The sequence below is a fragment of the Dendropsophus ebraccatus genome, chromosome 10 (genome assembly GCF_027789765.1).
Source record: "Dendropsophus ebraccatus isolate aDenEbr1 chromosome 10, aDenEbr1.pat, whole genome shotgun sequence".
Classification (NCBI taxonomy): domain Eukaryota; kingdom Metazoa; phylum Chordata; class Amphibia; order Anura; family Hylidae; genus Dendropsophus; species Dendropsophus ebraccatus.
Genome location: NC_091463.1, coordinates 10,556,965 through 10,572,615, shown reverse-complemented (window position 1 = coordinate 10,572,615; position 15,651 = coordinate 10,556,965). Strand labels below are relative to the sequence as shown.

The 15,651-nt window shown below is 44.3% G+C and overlaps 1 protein-coding gene across 1 annotated transcript; it reads right to left on the bottom strand.

Annotated features, from left to right (window-relative positions):
- Window positions 1-299: 299 nt before the first annotated feature.
- On the bottom strand, window positions 300-15,651 carry WAS (WASP actin nucleation promoting factor). Its single transcript, XM_069943463.1, has 12 exons — window positions 15,495-15,651; window positions 10,865-10,999; window positions 10,069-10,155; window positions 9,509-9,605; window positions 8,979-9,020; window positions 8,848-8,898; window positions 8,461-8,650; window positions 6,547-6,589; window positions 3,927-4,086; window positions 3,201-3,622; window positions 2,171-2,285; window positions 300-623 (listed from the first exon to the last, which is right to left on the bottom strand). Exons 1-12 carry the CDS (start codon window positions 15,606-15,608, stop codon window positions 568-570), a joined length of 1,512 nt encoding a protein of 503 aa, XP_069799564.1. The 5' UTR covers window positions 15,609-15,651; the 3' UTR covers window positions 300-567.

Sequence of the window (15,651 nt, the reverse complement as noted above, 5' to 3'; positions counted from 1 at the left end):
CACTTGTAACAGCGCAGGAGTGTTATAAGATGCATTGCAGAGATCGGTAACATCTATGGATAAAAATCTCTCTGGGGTTTCATAATGTGGAGATCATGAAGCGTCTAGTCAGTCATTGTATTGAAGAACGCCACAGTCCTCTGCCCAGCATGACATGGCTGATAATAGGGAGCAACAGATTGTATTTAGCTGCACAGCAAGTGGAGAAGAAGATAATCTTTAGGTTTATGTTCCTCTCCTATCTTGGAGGATGGCAGAGCAGTTTATGTCATTCAGGTGGTAATCAACCAGCATGAAGATTGCAATGAGAATATAATTTTTATTGTTTTCTTGCCACGGGTTGGTAACAATCCTTGCAAAGACCTGGATTTGTATTGTGTGCATAAAATCATAACCATCTCATAAATTATTATTTCAGTCACAAATGAATCCTCTTATATCTGTTCATAACAGGGAGCATGAAATCCAAAGATCTTCTCCATCAGACATCGAAACTAGCAAATCATATCTTTTTATTACAAGATAAAGAGCAGGGTCCCGAGAGAAGAGAAGGATCCCGAGGCCATCTTAGTCCTCCCACTCATCATCATCATCATCCTCTCCTCCATCATCGTCGTCTTCATCTAAAGATACAGAAGGCACAGTAAGCATTAATAGTTACATAGTAAATAAGGTTGAAAAAAGACAAGTTCCGCCTATAAACCTACTGTGTTGATCGAGAGGAAGGCAAAAACCCTTATGAGGCAGATGCCAATAGTCCCTTCACAGGGAAAAAGATTCCTTCCCAACTCCAAAAGCAATCAGAATAATCCCTGGATCAACATCCCATCACATGTAATTTAGTGCCCATTACTTGTATTATTATATTTATTGAGAAAAAGCTTTCAGGCCTCTCTTCCAGTTCCATAGTCGTACAGCTATTACAGTAAAGAATTCCCATCTTTTCTGATGGTGAAAACTTCTTTCCTCTACAATAGCAATTAGAAAACTTGCTTAAGTGTCTCCAAACATAAGCGACCCCTAGATTGTACCCCTTCAAAAGGGGTACAGTCTAGGCTTGTAAGAAAACACCTGCATGAATAGCTGATGCACTCGGGGAGTGTGGACATAGTAAAACTTTTCTAGAGATGAGCAAACTTACAGTAGGTTTTGGTTTACTTGAAATCTGAATCCCTCAGCCTGAAGAAGTTAAAGGGAACCAATCACGCTGAAAATCACCCTAATGATAAGGAACCGTGCTGGAACATCCCCCTTTACCCTCCGTGCCCCCTCTATTAGACCGTATTCTTACTTTTATGAATAGAGATGAGCGAACCTCGAGCATGCTCCAGTCCATCAGAACCCGAACTTTCGGCATTTGATTAGCGGTGGCTGCTGAAGTTGGATAAAGCCCTAAGGCTATGTGGAAAACATGGATATAATCATTGGCTGTATCCATGTTTTCCAGACAACCTTAGAGCTTTATCCAAGTTCAGCAGCCACCGCTAATCAAATGCCGATCGTTCGGGCTCGGATGGACTCGAACCTGAACCCGGTTCGCTCATCTCTATTTATGAAGTCCCACGCTGTATATAAATTGCGGGCAAGTAGTCCTAGTCCTGGTCCTGGGCGGTTGGACCTGCGTTCCGCTGATGTCACCCGGGCCCTGCGTTCCACGTTGGCGGCACGGCGACGTCTTTAGCACGCCGCGTGTGCGCTGTACGCCAGGAGGAGACGTTGATGTACTGCGCATGCGCGGCACCCTGAAGTTGTCAGCGCGCCGCCACCGTGGAACGCAGGCCCCAGGTGACGTCAGCGGAAGGCAGGTCTTTCAATCACGCCCCTCTGGGCCTGATTACAGCAATTCCAACCGCCCAGGATCGTGACTAGATACGCCCACCGTGACTACTTGCTCGCAATTTACATACAGCGCGGGACTTCATAAAAGTAAGAATACGGTCTAATAGAGGAGGGTACAGGGGGATGTTTGGGATGCGTTTCCTTATCATTAGGGTGATTTTCGGTGTGATTGGTTCCCTTTAAATGCAACCCTAGGGCAGCCTGGAAAAACATGAATACAGCTATTGGCCATAGGCTGCATCCATTTTCTCCAGGCTGTAGGATTCAAATGACGCACATACCTGAAGTCACTGTAAGTTCGCTCATCTCTAATGGTTTCAGTGAGAATTACCTGATGAATGGATCACTTTGCTTCTCTTTTGCATTACATGCATGAGAGCACCCACTAACCCCTCAGAGCTCGCATTAGTCTGGGGGGATGCAGGCACGTCCAGTGGTTCTGTTACCTGGAAAACATAGAAAATCATATATTTAAGGCTTTAATATTGTAATTTTGACTTTGACTCTTACCATGCCTATCACTGCTTTTTCTATGAGAAAAATTGGGTCATGTTGGTATGTATCATGTTCTAGGTTTAGATTATATAAGAATTATGTAAGAGTAACATTCATAGTGCAGCTATTGCATGCAGGTAAAAGGCGGCCTGCCTGCAATGGCCAATGGCAGCAAAATATTACCAATAAAACTGCATTTGTGCAATAATTAGCCCTCACTTGAGACCATACCATTGTATGCTTATGAGCCATGTAAGCTTCTGAGAGATCGAAAAGGGATGTATAGATGACTGCGTCAGAGCATCTCCAGAACCGCTGGTCTTGTGGGGTGTTCCCAGGATGTAGTGCAAAGTAGCTACCAAAAGTGCTCCAAAGAAGGACAACGGCAAAAGATATGGAGCAATGAAAAATGGGGGACATTCATGAAGTCCGGCGTTTTTTTACGCCAGGCTTAAAAATGTCCCCACAGCTCCGGAGCTCAGGGGATTTATGTAGAGGCGCATTTCAGTTTCAGTATCATTTTCTGTAGCGAAAAATGATAAATGAAGCGGACCCAGAGTCCGTGCCCCCCGTTCTGCCCCCTTCACACCCCCTCCCCGCCCCACTGGCGAAGGTGGCGTAAAATGGCCAGATGTGAATATTTCATTCGCAAAACAGCCAATTGCGAATAAATTAATTCACATCTGGCCATTTTACGCCAAAAAATACAACTTTTCAGTTTGATAACTTTCCCCCAATGTCTATGCGTTAATGAGTCAGCTGTTTTGGCAGCATGTGTTAATGTTATAACTAATCGGTGTAGTTATGCGTAGTGTTTGGGTCATGCCGGGGGTTGTAATGTGTTGCCTGAAGTATTGGCAACTTACCTTGTTTAGTTTGGTTCCTTGCCTAATCTGGTCCAGCAGGGCTCCACGACCACCAGAGGCAGGAGAAGACACTTGGCTCTTGGCCTCAGCTGGAGGGGGAGGAGGAGGAGGACCACCATGAAATTCTGGGGCTGGCAGTGGTGGAGGTGGAGGTGGGGGAGGAGGACCTCCACCAGGTGGAGGAGGAGGAGGAGGACCTGCACCTCGTTGGGGAGCAGGAGCACCCATCCGTGGAGGAGGTGGCGCTCTAGGGAAGTCCGAGGGAGGTGGTGCAGCAGGACTACTGCGAGAAGGAGGAGGTGGTGGAGGGCCACTAGACCCTCGTGTGGGTGGAGGGGGTAAGGGGCCTGTCCTGCCTCTTCCCTGTGGTGGACGGGTTGGGGATGGTGGAAAGCGAGAAGGGGGAGGTGGTGGGGCAGAATCTGTAGAGAGAAAATGTTGTTAGCAAATAAAAATCACTATAGGATGTGTACTTCAATTTCTTCCTTTTCTATAGATAGTCTTTATTTTTCTCACATTCAAGCTAAACACAGGTTATGTGCATCAAGCCATACACAGGTTATGTGCAACCAAAACCTGAACCTCACTAGCAACACCTGACAATATTTATGGGGCCCGGCACAATATGTCAGCATATATCTAATAGATACCAGTTCACTGGTAAGGCCTAAGTAGGAAAAGTTTGACAAGCCCTCCAATAAGTCATACATCATGTCACATTCTTACCTCCTCCTACCATCATCATTTCCTCTTTTACAGCCTCAACCCCTCCATGCTGCTCTATGAAGTCGTAGATCAGCTTTGAGGTTTCAGCGTCCTTTAGTTGCGCATCACTTATTCCTGCCTTGCTGAAAAGGTTACGCAGCGCCGGATCCAACGCATTTACCTAAATATAAAGTTAGAGAAGGGGGACAATGTCAGACAGGATGCAGTGGAGTATTCTGTCGGAAATTACCTATAATCTCCACTTGCTGTCTGGTTTTCTACACTTGTTATAAAGTATTTTACACAATTCTCTGAACAAAAGTCCTTATATTGTCCTTAATTCCGGGCTCAAGCCTCTTGCCTACATTGATTTGGCAAGTCAGACTTAGGCTATGTTCACACTACGTAAGAGACCGTCCGTTGTTGCTGATGTCAACAACGGCCGCACTTTTTCCGCGGTGGAACAATGCCTGTTGTTCTATGGGATCCCGGCCGGAGCGTACACACATCGTGTGCGCTCCGGCCGGGATCCCATATGCCGCCGCAAACAACTGACATGTCCGTTTTCTGCGGCCGGAATTCAGTGAATTCCGGCTGCAGAAAGACCTGTCAGTTCTCACAGTGAAGCGAGCGGCTCCAGCATCAGAGCTCTGCGGCCGAAAGATCATCCGTCCGGTACTTAAGTACCGGCCGAGATGATCCGGCCAGAGACCGGCCGTTTCGTGACCCGGCTGGGGTCACGGATCGGCTGGTCTCTTACGTAGTGTGAACATAGCATAAGGCTGCGTTCACACTAGGTATATTTCAGTCAGTATATTTCAGTCAGTATTGCAACCAAAACCAGGAGTGGATTAAAAACACGGAAAGGAACTGTTCACACAATGGTGAATGGATGGTGAATGGAGTGGATTTGCTGTTATTTTAGAACAACGGCTGTTATATTGAAATAATGGCCGTTATTTACTGTTATATGGCGGCCATCCACTCAATTTCAACATTGCGTGAACAGATCCTTTCTGTGTTTTTAATCCACTCCTGGTTTTGGTTGCAATACTGACTGAAATATACATATACTGACTGAAATATACGTAGTGTGAACGCAGCCTAAATCTGCATGCAAGTGGCGCAAACAAATTTTGTGCCCATGAATATAGATTACAAGATTTTTTTTCTGTTTACAGTTAGTGAGCAAATACCAAAGACTGAATGAAGTGAAGAATAAAGTATGTAAGGATTAAATAAAATTTATTCCTTTAATCAGAGAGGTTTCAACCTGCTGGTGGGACAACCTGCTGGGATTCCCACTGATAACAGAACTTGTGCTCCCAGATCCCCCTTTCTGAATGGAGCCATGGTCCAGCGTGTGTACTGCCAATGCTTTCAAGTTCGATGGGACTGATGGTGATAGCTGAGCTTTGTGCTTGGCTATCTTCAGTCTCACAATCAACTCTCTAGTGGCTGATGAAAGTATATAGAATATAATGAACATGTTGTTTACCTCCAAACGCTTCCCCAGTGTCCTCCTGGCTTATTTCTGTGTTCCCAGCCACCCTAGATACTTCTTAGATATACCCTAGATGACAGCCTGCTCAGCCAATCACTGACCCCACCACTGGCCCATCTTGTGGCTGAGCAGTCTGTCACTGCAGAGACATATTTGGGAGTGTCAGCAGCTGCGGCGAGCGCGGAGCATAGAAACAAGCCAGGTGGACACCAAGGCAGCCTGGAAAGGTAAGTATAATTTTTATTATTTTCTATATACCAGAATACCCCTTTAAAGCTAGGACTGCATGGACATTGCTAATGATATCTATGGTGCAGTAAAATGATAGAATCCAGGGATTTGATCAAATCCTGGGAAATGATGAAATGACCACGCCATTCCATCATTTCCCTGAAGAAAGTCAGGGATTTGATCAAATCCCTGACCCCTTTCAGGGAAATGATGGAATGAACGAGCCAGGAGTCACAGGAGAGCAGGAGGGCCCATGATAGCGCATCACAGCAGCAGTGGGCGGACGGCGAGGAAGAGAACCAAGATGGTGCCGGAACTCCTCCGCGGACCTCCCAGCATGCATGTCGGAGGAGGCAGATGGGGGAGCAGGGCGGCACACCTCCCGGCAGTCATATAGTGGCGGGGCGGGACCTCTCCTGGCATACATATGGTGGCGGAGGGGGAGCAGAATCTTATTAAACGATCAACGATTTCTCGTTTGGTCGTTAGTCGTTAACTGCTATTCAACCGAACGATTAGCGTTTAAATTCGAACGATTTAACGATAATCTGAACGATAATCATCCTGTGGAATAGGGCCCTAATATGGCCCTTATACCCATACTGGGAGAAATCTATCATTAAAGATCATAAGACATGCCATTGACTATACTGGCGTACTTTGTGTTTTCATTTGGTGTCAATTAATTTTGCAGCATTTTACCAGAAAATAATATCCAGTCAGGATTCCCTGTTTAAATGGAACCAGAGACATAGCCCCATGAATAGACCCCTGACATAGAACTGAACCTAGCCTAAGATAAGGAAGAAAATTTGCCTTATTGTTAGTATAGAAAAACCCCTTTAAGAGACAGGGATGTATACAGGAAAGATGAATGGTCTGCAGTGCTGGATATACAGTACTTACATCAAATCCATTATTTGGGTCCCATCCAACATGAGACACATGCCTGTAATAAAGTAACAGATGTGATTACATAGCATACACAGCAAAAACACCTCAATGTGTAGTGTATCATGTACTATGATAGTAAATTCGCATATAGAATGAATGGAGCTGAGTACAGTGCTCAGCTTTTTCCCACGGGTCCATAGGTTTGAATAGGGCAGCGGCTGTATTCATAACAAAGAGGCTGGGGGCCCGATATGGAGATCAGCAGTGGAGTAGTCAGGTTGGACCCCCCACGAACTCTTACTTGTCCCCTATACTATAGGTAAGGGTGCAACCCTATTGCACTTAAGAGACAAACCTTACCTACCAAACCTTCCCCTATGTCACTATCCTTACCTACCAAACCTTCTCCTATGTCACTATCCTTACCTACCAAACCTTCCCCTATGTCACTATCCTTACCTACCAAACCTTCTCCTATGTCACTATCCTTACCTACCAACCCTTCTCCTATATAACTATTCTTACCTACCAAACCTTCTCCTATGTCACTATACTTACCTACCAAACCTTCTCCTATGTCACTATCCTTACCTACCAAACCTCCTATGTCACTATCCTTACCTACCAAACCTTCTCCTATGTCACTATCCTTACCTACCAAACCTTCTCCTATGTCACTATCCTTACCTACCAACCCTTCTCCTATGTCACTATCCTTACCTACCAAACCTTCCCCTATGTCACTATCCTTACCTACCAAACCTTCTCCTATGTCACTATCCTTACCTACCAACCCTTCTCCTATATAACTATTCTTACCTACCAAACCTTCTCCTATGTCACTATACTTACCTACCAAACCTTCTCCTATGTCACTATCCTTACCCACCAAACCTTCTCCTATGTCACTATCCTTACCTACCAACCCTTCTCCTATGTCACTATCCTTACCTACCAAACCTTCTCCTATGTCACTATCCTTACCTACCAACCCTTCTCCTATGTCACTGTCCTTACCTACCAAACCTTCTCCTATATCACTATCCTTACCTACCAATCCTTCTCCTATGTCACTATCCTTACCTACCGACCCTTCTACTATATCACTATTCTTACCTACCAAACCTTCTCCTATGTCACTAACCTTACCTACCAAACCTTCTCCTATGTCACTATCCTTACCTACCAAACCTTCTCCTATGTCACTATCCTTACCTACCAAACCTTCTCCTATGTCACTAACCTTACCTACCAAACCTTCCCCTATGTCACTATCCTTACCTACCAAACCTTCCCCTATGTCACTATCCTTACCTACCAACCCTTCTCCTATGTCACTATCCTTACCTACCAAACCTTCCCCTATGTCACTAACCTTACCTACCAAACCTTCTCCTATGTCACCTTACCTACCAATCCTTCTCCTATGTCACTTACAAACATATTAAAAAAAGAACAGGACCCAAAACAGACCCTAGTGGCTGCCACTTGTAACCGGTTTCTGCTAGGAATATACACCAGTGACAACAACCCTCTTATATCTATCCTTCAGCCAACCACAAATCCACTAAACTATAAGTCCAATTCTCACTAACTTCTCTATCAGCTCTTTATGGGGAACTGTATAAAGGCTTTGCTGATGTCCAGATAGGCGATATCCCCGGCACCTTCATCCAGCACTTTTGTGACATAATCCAAGAAATCATTGAGATTAGCCTGACATGATCGGCCCGCAGTAAAGCCATGCTGTTTTGGATCTATCCAGTGAGGAACTGTAGATGAGAGGTCTGGAACAATGAAACCCCCACCCACCAATCTCTGATTTCAGTATCTCACTAGCATTGAGCTGTAGGTAATTCCACCCTTAGTTGTTGCTTTGATCGCTGCTAAAAAAAAAAAAATGTTCACATGAAATATTATTCTTACTTGAAACCGCTTGGTGCCCCAATATCAGCTTTGGAGAATTTCTTCTTCCCTTTTTTGCTTTTGGATTTCTCAATGGGTGCTGGAAGGGCTCGGTATCTCTCCGATGTGATATCTGGGTTTTGTATGCTGACTGCCGCCATGTTAAGGCCCGGGTGCTGGACTGGGGGAGGAGGCTGTGGGCTTGGAGGACCTAGAGATATTAACATGTATGAATGTGGGAAGCAGACATAGGGGAATCTACATGACATTTAGAGAGCTGACTTTGTTAGCACCACTCCAGGCCATAAGCAAGCTTGTATTAGAAGTATAGGGCAAAATGAAAACTCTTCCACAAGTATCACAGGCATTACTTTTATGTCTATAGTTATATATCTTTATCTATTTTACCATTGGAGAATTGTCCTGGTGGTGGGGGCAGGGGGAGGGTGCTTCTTCTTTCTGGAGATAGTAGAAAAAAGCTAAATGTTTATTATTCATTCACATGAACATACTGTCATCTTTGATAGAAGTCCACTTACCATCAGACACTGGCGGGGGTGGTGGTAGCGCCTGGCGTTTGTCTGGAAGAAGAAATTGTTATTGTAAGCCACAAGACTATCACACCAAAAATATATTGTCATACATACAATTACTCCTATCTGAAAAGAGGAGGACAGGGAAGAAAATAGAGAGGCAAGAGCTCCACCCAGCTCCATTTATAGGGACTGGACATGATATGGCATCACATCTCTGTTCTGTCTAAACTTATATGTGCCAGGGTTGCATTTGGGGAAAGTCGTCGGCTTTGGCGTCTTGTTGCGATGGCATCCTCTTCCCCCTTCGCCCATGCCTCTTGGCTTGGTCTGATTGTGCCCCATTCACTTACAGCCTGCCATTTAACCCTGCCCAATACATTACTATCCAGTACAATCCAGTACAGTACTATTGAGTCTTGTGATAGCCCATTGACACTTCTCTTTATTCATAGTTTATCTCTTTGCATACAGTACGTTTCTGTCCATTGGAGTCTCCCAGGACTTGGCAATAGTTGACCACGATTACTTGTTACCTTGTCTGTGTTGTCTCTTTTGCAATTTTTCCTCAACAACAGCATAAAATTCTTCAGCTTCCTCTTCACTGGCAAAATTCAGACCAGCCTGGCAATCCTTTGGGTAAAGAGCGCAATGTTAGTCAAATCATGTTCATGAGGGTATGTTTGGAGTTTCAGTGCATTAACGAAATGAAGGTCGACTGGACAACAATTAAATGAATAATTAGTGCAATGAAGTGATGCGTTCACATTGCGTATTCGTTGCATTACTGCTTGTGTGAACACAGCCTCAAAATCAAGCTAAAGATTTGAAGGACACCAGTGTTGTGTACTGAACCTTCAGACCCTACACTATAACACAGTTATTATCATTCTTGAGTTTTATTACCAGTTCTAACCAGTAGAATATATTTTTCCCAACAAACCCTTGCATGAACCATTCGCCTTTGCAGACGTTGTGTTCATCCGTAGCAGCATAATAGAAATGATAACATGGCAGATATGTGGCCATTGACCCAGTTGAGCCCTCTGGATGGATATGATGTGTTGGTACTAGTCACCTGTTAGTAGACACTTACCTCTGAAGGAAAGGTGTGGAAGAATGGACGGGGAGTGAGATACATCAGCTGCTGGCTCAGCTCCTGCTCCCAGATCAGCTTTTCTTCCTGCAAAATAAGAAGTGATAGTAGCTAAAACCTAGAACTGCAATACACTGCACATACCTACATTCTGTCAGATGTCTGGGTGATCCCTATACCTATACTGTGCGTAAGTAAGGTGATACCTGTCCTGGCCTTGTATTCTTCATTTGGGTACAGCTATGATCAGAAAATCTAGCTTTGTGTCCTATAAGGGGGAATGGGGGGCTGAAGATATAAGTTAAAGGCCTTTTATATGGGTCATTGATCTAATGAGTAGCCTCTTGTAGGAACGTCCTTTCCTGAGTATCGAAAAAGGGCCAGAGATTACCCAACAAACAAAACTCTCATTTGTAAGCTGATCTGCATAAATTGTTGTTTGTTGACAGCACATTTTCCTGTGCGAACAGTAATGGAAGTGAACTGAACAAGCAATCTAGTGATCATTCATGGGCCTGTTCACTCCTGACAGCAAGCACATATATATATATATATATATATATATATATATATATACACTGTGTATGTATATATATATATATATATATATATATATAGTCAGGCAGAAGTTGTACATGGAAATTATTTGCCCATGTCGAGGACCATTCAGTGGGAAAACAGTGGAGCATCTTGGTTGTCTCTGGATCACTGGACATATGTACGAGTACCTGCAGACTCCTGAACTCAAATGGAGGTTATAGCAATTCAACACAGTCCATATAAATATGTTACTTACCGTGATGTCATAGAGGCGGATAAAATAGGAACGTTTTGGATTGTCTTTCACTAGACACACAACACCACAACTCTGCTTGATCCAGTGATCATTGCTCGGTGCCACAAGTAACTGAACCACGGTGGTTGCTAAAGTCTAAGGGATTTGAGAAATATAGGGTTAAAACTAATTAGCAAATTATAAAATTATTATGCAACTATTAATTCTGACTAACCCTAGAAACTGACTGCACTGCAAGCTACTTTCCATGCATTCTACACCCTCTTAAGGCTGGGGCTACACAGTGATTCCCGGACGCACGACCCCTTCACTCATACAAGTGATTGGGGTTGGGTTTTGGCGCACAATAAGGACCCCTGTTGTAGGTGATGTAAAAACGTATTGCATAGAGGCACCAACAGCAGATTCTGTACAACCTGTAAGGTGTGAGGTGCGGCCTCCATGGATCCTTCATGTATTTCCAGCACATCCTACGATGATTGATCACATTGTATATATCCACATACTGGCATATACTGTGGTGTACCTATGCCGGATCCATTAAGTTTAGTGGACCAAACATAGTCTAATTGTGATTGTGTTTGGTCCTTTTCTAAACATATATAACATGTCGGACTCGAAAGGGTAGGTGGTCACTATTAGACTATGTTTTATCCATAAAACTCATTCTATTTGGTACAGGTGTGCTACGGCATATGTTGGCATGGCTGTATGCTGATTTATATGATGAACATTCTGACATTTTTAGATTCCTCAGTGCCGGATGGCTTTGCTTGTTCTTCACTATGTACATAATATCACTGTTGGACAAGGTAAAAGTAATAAACTTCCCTATTTGCTGACTGTTCATGCAGCCACATCTCCGGAGCTGTAAGCGGACAGATTGTGAAGTCTACACTCACCAATACACCACTATAAAGGTTTTATTTACAATGTCTAGGTCAGACATTTACAGGAAAGAGGAAGTGATAAGTATGGGACAATATTTGCTCTGTGGATATAAGGGTAGGGATAGTAGGAGAAGGGGTTTGATGATCTGTGTGACCCGCTCATCTATCAATATTGACACACATGTACGGTATTGATCCATGACAGGACAGTGACGCTCTTCCTGGCAGTGTGGTTGGTTGTATTGTTATTGCACAACGTATCTTAGTAAACCCAGCAGTGAAAAACCGTCTGGATAGCAACAACAGAGCGGCACAATACAACTAGGAAACAGGGCAGAAGGTCCGTAAATTATGATATTTATAGTATATCTCTATAAAACACTTCCTATTTACTGTATTTAGTCTGCCATAATGCCTAGATTGGCAGAGGCTGCAGTGAAGGTGATCTTCTGGAAGTTTCTCATATCTGGACACAAAATCTTTGAAACTCAGCCACAGTGGTTACCTCTTACCAAGGCTGTTCTCCCCCAAATACTTAGTTTGGTGTGGTGGCAGCTCTAGTCCTGCTTGTTCAAAACATCTTTCATGTAAGAATTATAGAGGCCGCTGTGCTCTTGGGATTTTTCAGTGTAGCAGAGATGTGTTTGTCTCCTTTTCCACATCTGCTCCGTTTGTGAGCTCTACAGGCAGTTTTTTCCTCCTCATGGTTGTTTGCGCTGGTGACACCTTACATAGTCAGGGGCGGTGTCTCTCCAGATGCCGTCAAATCAGCTGCATTTACCTCAAGAGACTCCAATCAAGGAGCAGAAACTTCTCACAGATGATCAAAAGAAATAGGAGGAGCTAAATGTAATGTGTCATAGCGAACGCTCTGAATACTTAAGGTCGCAGGAAAGTTTAGTTTTTCTTTTTTCATAAATTTGCAAAAGTTTCTAAAAGTTAGTTTTCACATTATCGTTGTTTAGTACTGAGTGCAGAATGGAAGAGAAAACCTTTTAGCATGAGACAGCAACATAACAAAATGTGAAATAAGTGAAGAGGTCAGAAGACTTGTCAAATGCATTGATTACTAGTCATGGGTTGTATCAGCTGCTGTTTCACATAACAAAAAAATGGTGTCATGGTGAACAATAAGTTTTCCACACACTCACTAGGACATGATGTTGTTTTTAAGACAATGAAATAAATCTGCATATTTCATTAAATTGTCAGAACGTTATTGCAAAATGGGGTGTGAATGCTACAATAAGGGTGTGTGACTAGAAGCCTCATAATCAGACCCCTAAACATCATTCACTCCCTCTCAGCTTCATAACCTCACCCCTAAGCCTTATAGTCACACCCCCTGAGAAAGATTCATTTCTTGTAAGTCTTATACTGAAACTCCCTTTGAGCCTCTTAGTCACATCCCTAAGCATTAGTCACACCCCCCTAAGCATCATTCACGCCTTCTTAGGCTCATAAACACACCCTGTGAGCAACATTCACTCCCCCTAAGCCTTATAGTCACACCTCCTGAGCATCATTCACTCACTCCCAGCATCATTCACTCCCCCTAAGCCTCATAGTCACACCTCCTGAGCATCCTTCACTCCCCCTAAGCCTCATAGTCACACCCCCTGAGCATCATTCACCCTGTCTGAGCCTCATTGTCACGCCCTCTGAGCATCAATGAAGAAATTGTGATAGAGCACTCTTTCAAGAGTGGTGCTTGTTGATGAAATTGATACTATTTAAGAAGTTGTCAACTGCACTAACATAGTTTTGTAATGCTCTTTGGCCATGTAATCTATTGAAATGTATAACCGTTCCATGCTACATAGATTGGTGCATCATACATAGAGATGTTAGACAATACTCTTTAGTAAATCAGTATACCACACAGAGGGACGTTTTGATCATTGGACCTTTTTCAACAAGGTATACATGTAGATGGAGCAAAGAAAGTAAAGGGAGCAGTGCTGATAATAGCAGGATCATGTGGGTATGTTGTATCGTGGCCGGAGTCACCCTCTGTACGTCATTCATTCCCTCCTCTTAGCCTCATAGCCACACCCCTGAGCGTCATTCATTCTCATTAGGGATGGCCCGAACCTGCCGAGGTTCGGGTTCGTACGAACCCGAACTCTCGGCAATGATTCCCGCTGTCTGCCCGCTCCGTGGAGAGGGTGGATACAGCGGGAGGACCGCCTGGAAAACTGGGATACAGCCATAGCCATAGGCTGTATCCCAGTTTTCCAGGCGGTCCTCCTGCTGTATCCACCCGCTGCATGGAGCAGCCAGACAGCGGAAATCTGATGCCGAGCGTTCGGGTTCATACGAACCCGAACCTCGGCAGGTTCGGACCATCCTTAATTCTCATAGTCACACCCCCTTAGAATCATTCACTTCCCCTCAGCTTAATAGCCACACTCCCAGAGCACCATTCACTTACGCTCAGCCTCATAGTCACACCCCCTGAGCATGATTCACAACCCCCCTTAGCCTTATAGTCACATCCCCTGAGCATCATTCAATCCCCTCAGCCTCATAGTTACCCCAAAGCATGATTCACAGCTCAGCCTCATCGTCACACTTCTTGAGCCTACTCTTCACTCTTTATTTTGCGCCTATTAAGTTCCCTCCTGTCTACCAGTGAAAACTCAAAGGGGGACATTTATTAAGTCCGGCGTTTTTTACGCCGGACTTATAAATGTCCCCGCATCTCCGGCGCTACGGAGATTTATGTAAAGGCGGACTGCCTCTACATAAATCCCGTGCGCGTCGGTGTGCACAGCCAAAAACATACGCCATCTTAAAGGTTGAGTAGGTTTTTAGGCGTATCTTTGTGCGGAAAAAATGATAAATCGCGTGGACTCTGAGGCTGCGCCCCCCGTAACGCCCCTCCACACCCCCCCCCCCCCCCCCGTACTCGGCGGAAGGTGCCGACATGCGAATATTTTATTCGCAAATCGGCCATTTGCGAATAAAAAAATACGCAAATCGGCACTTTCCGCCGAAAATCATCCGTACGTCGGATGATACATGTCGCCCAAAATATTCAATCAAATAGTAAACTCTTATATCTCAGGAAGGCAAGAATGAAGAAATAAAGTAAAAACATTAAGGTCACCCTATGGTTGTAAGGACATATAAAAAAGAAAATTTTGGGGGCTGACTACAGGTCCTCTTTAATAACCAGCTTCATAGAGCAGTTTTATTTGATTGCATTAGACAGTGTCAGCCACTTCTTATTAAAAAAGATTATTAATATGCAGATCACAAGGTGTCTCCACAGGGACCCACAGCGATCAGATGTCATTTATAGAGAAACCTGGTTCTAAGTGTTCAGTATGCCTGCAGTGGGTGGTCTATGTACTTCAGAGACATAGACACTCCTTGTAGCCGTTCTCCATCCTGACCAAGAGACAGGGACCCCTTCTATTAACTCAGAATTTTCTAATACATTGTATAATGGCTTATAACCTGGATTTCCCCTTTATTCTGCTCACCACATTGCCAGCGGGCTGCTAAACTGAGGGAACATCCTATCCCATAGAGTATCATTCATCCACGGCATGTAGCTACATCAAGCATTTGTACTCTGGACCTTGTGTACTACCTGGGCTCTGGACATAGTTCTGCTTCTGGCAATGTTACATGAGCTGCATTTCCTATCTCTCAGCATTGCAGTAGCTCGCTCTGCTGTCCTTCCCTATAAGTCAGCGTCCCAATACCCAGCCAGGTACCACACTTCTCACCGTGCACTTTCTTCCCAGCAGCTGGAACACCTTCTGATTCTCCTGATCCTTCAGGAGGACAGAGGGGACATTCTCTTGGGTGCGGCCCCCGGTCTTAGATGCCCCTCTGCTCATTGTAGGGATCCGGCCTTCGTTGTGAGCATGAAGTTACAAAAAA

Bases quoted from the DNA above. Each gene is read 5' to 3' on its own strand.
- WAS (XM_069943463.1), bottom strand. From the start codon at position 15,608: ATGAGCAGAGGGGCATCTAAGACCGGGGGCCGCACCCAAGAGAATGTC. The intron at 9,021-9,508 runs GTAACAAGTAAT...TTCTTCTTCCAG, and splicing joins AAAGAGACAACACAGACAAG to ACAAACGCCAGGCGCTACCA. The intron at 3,623-3,926 runs GTAAGAATGTGA...TTCTCTCTACAG, and splicing joins AATGATGATGGTAGGAGGAG to ATTCTGCCCCACCACCTCCC.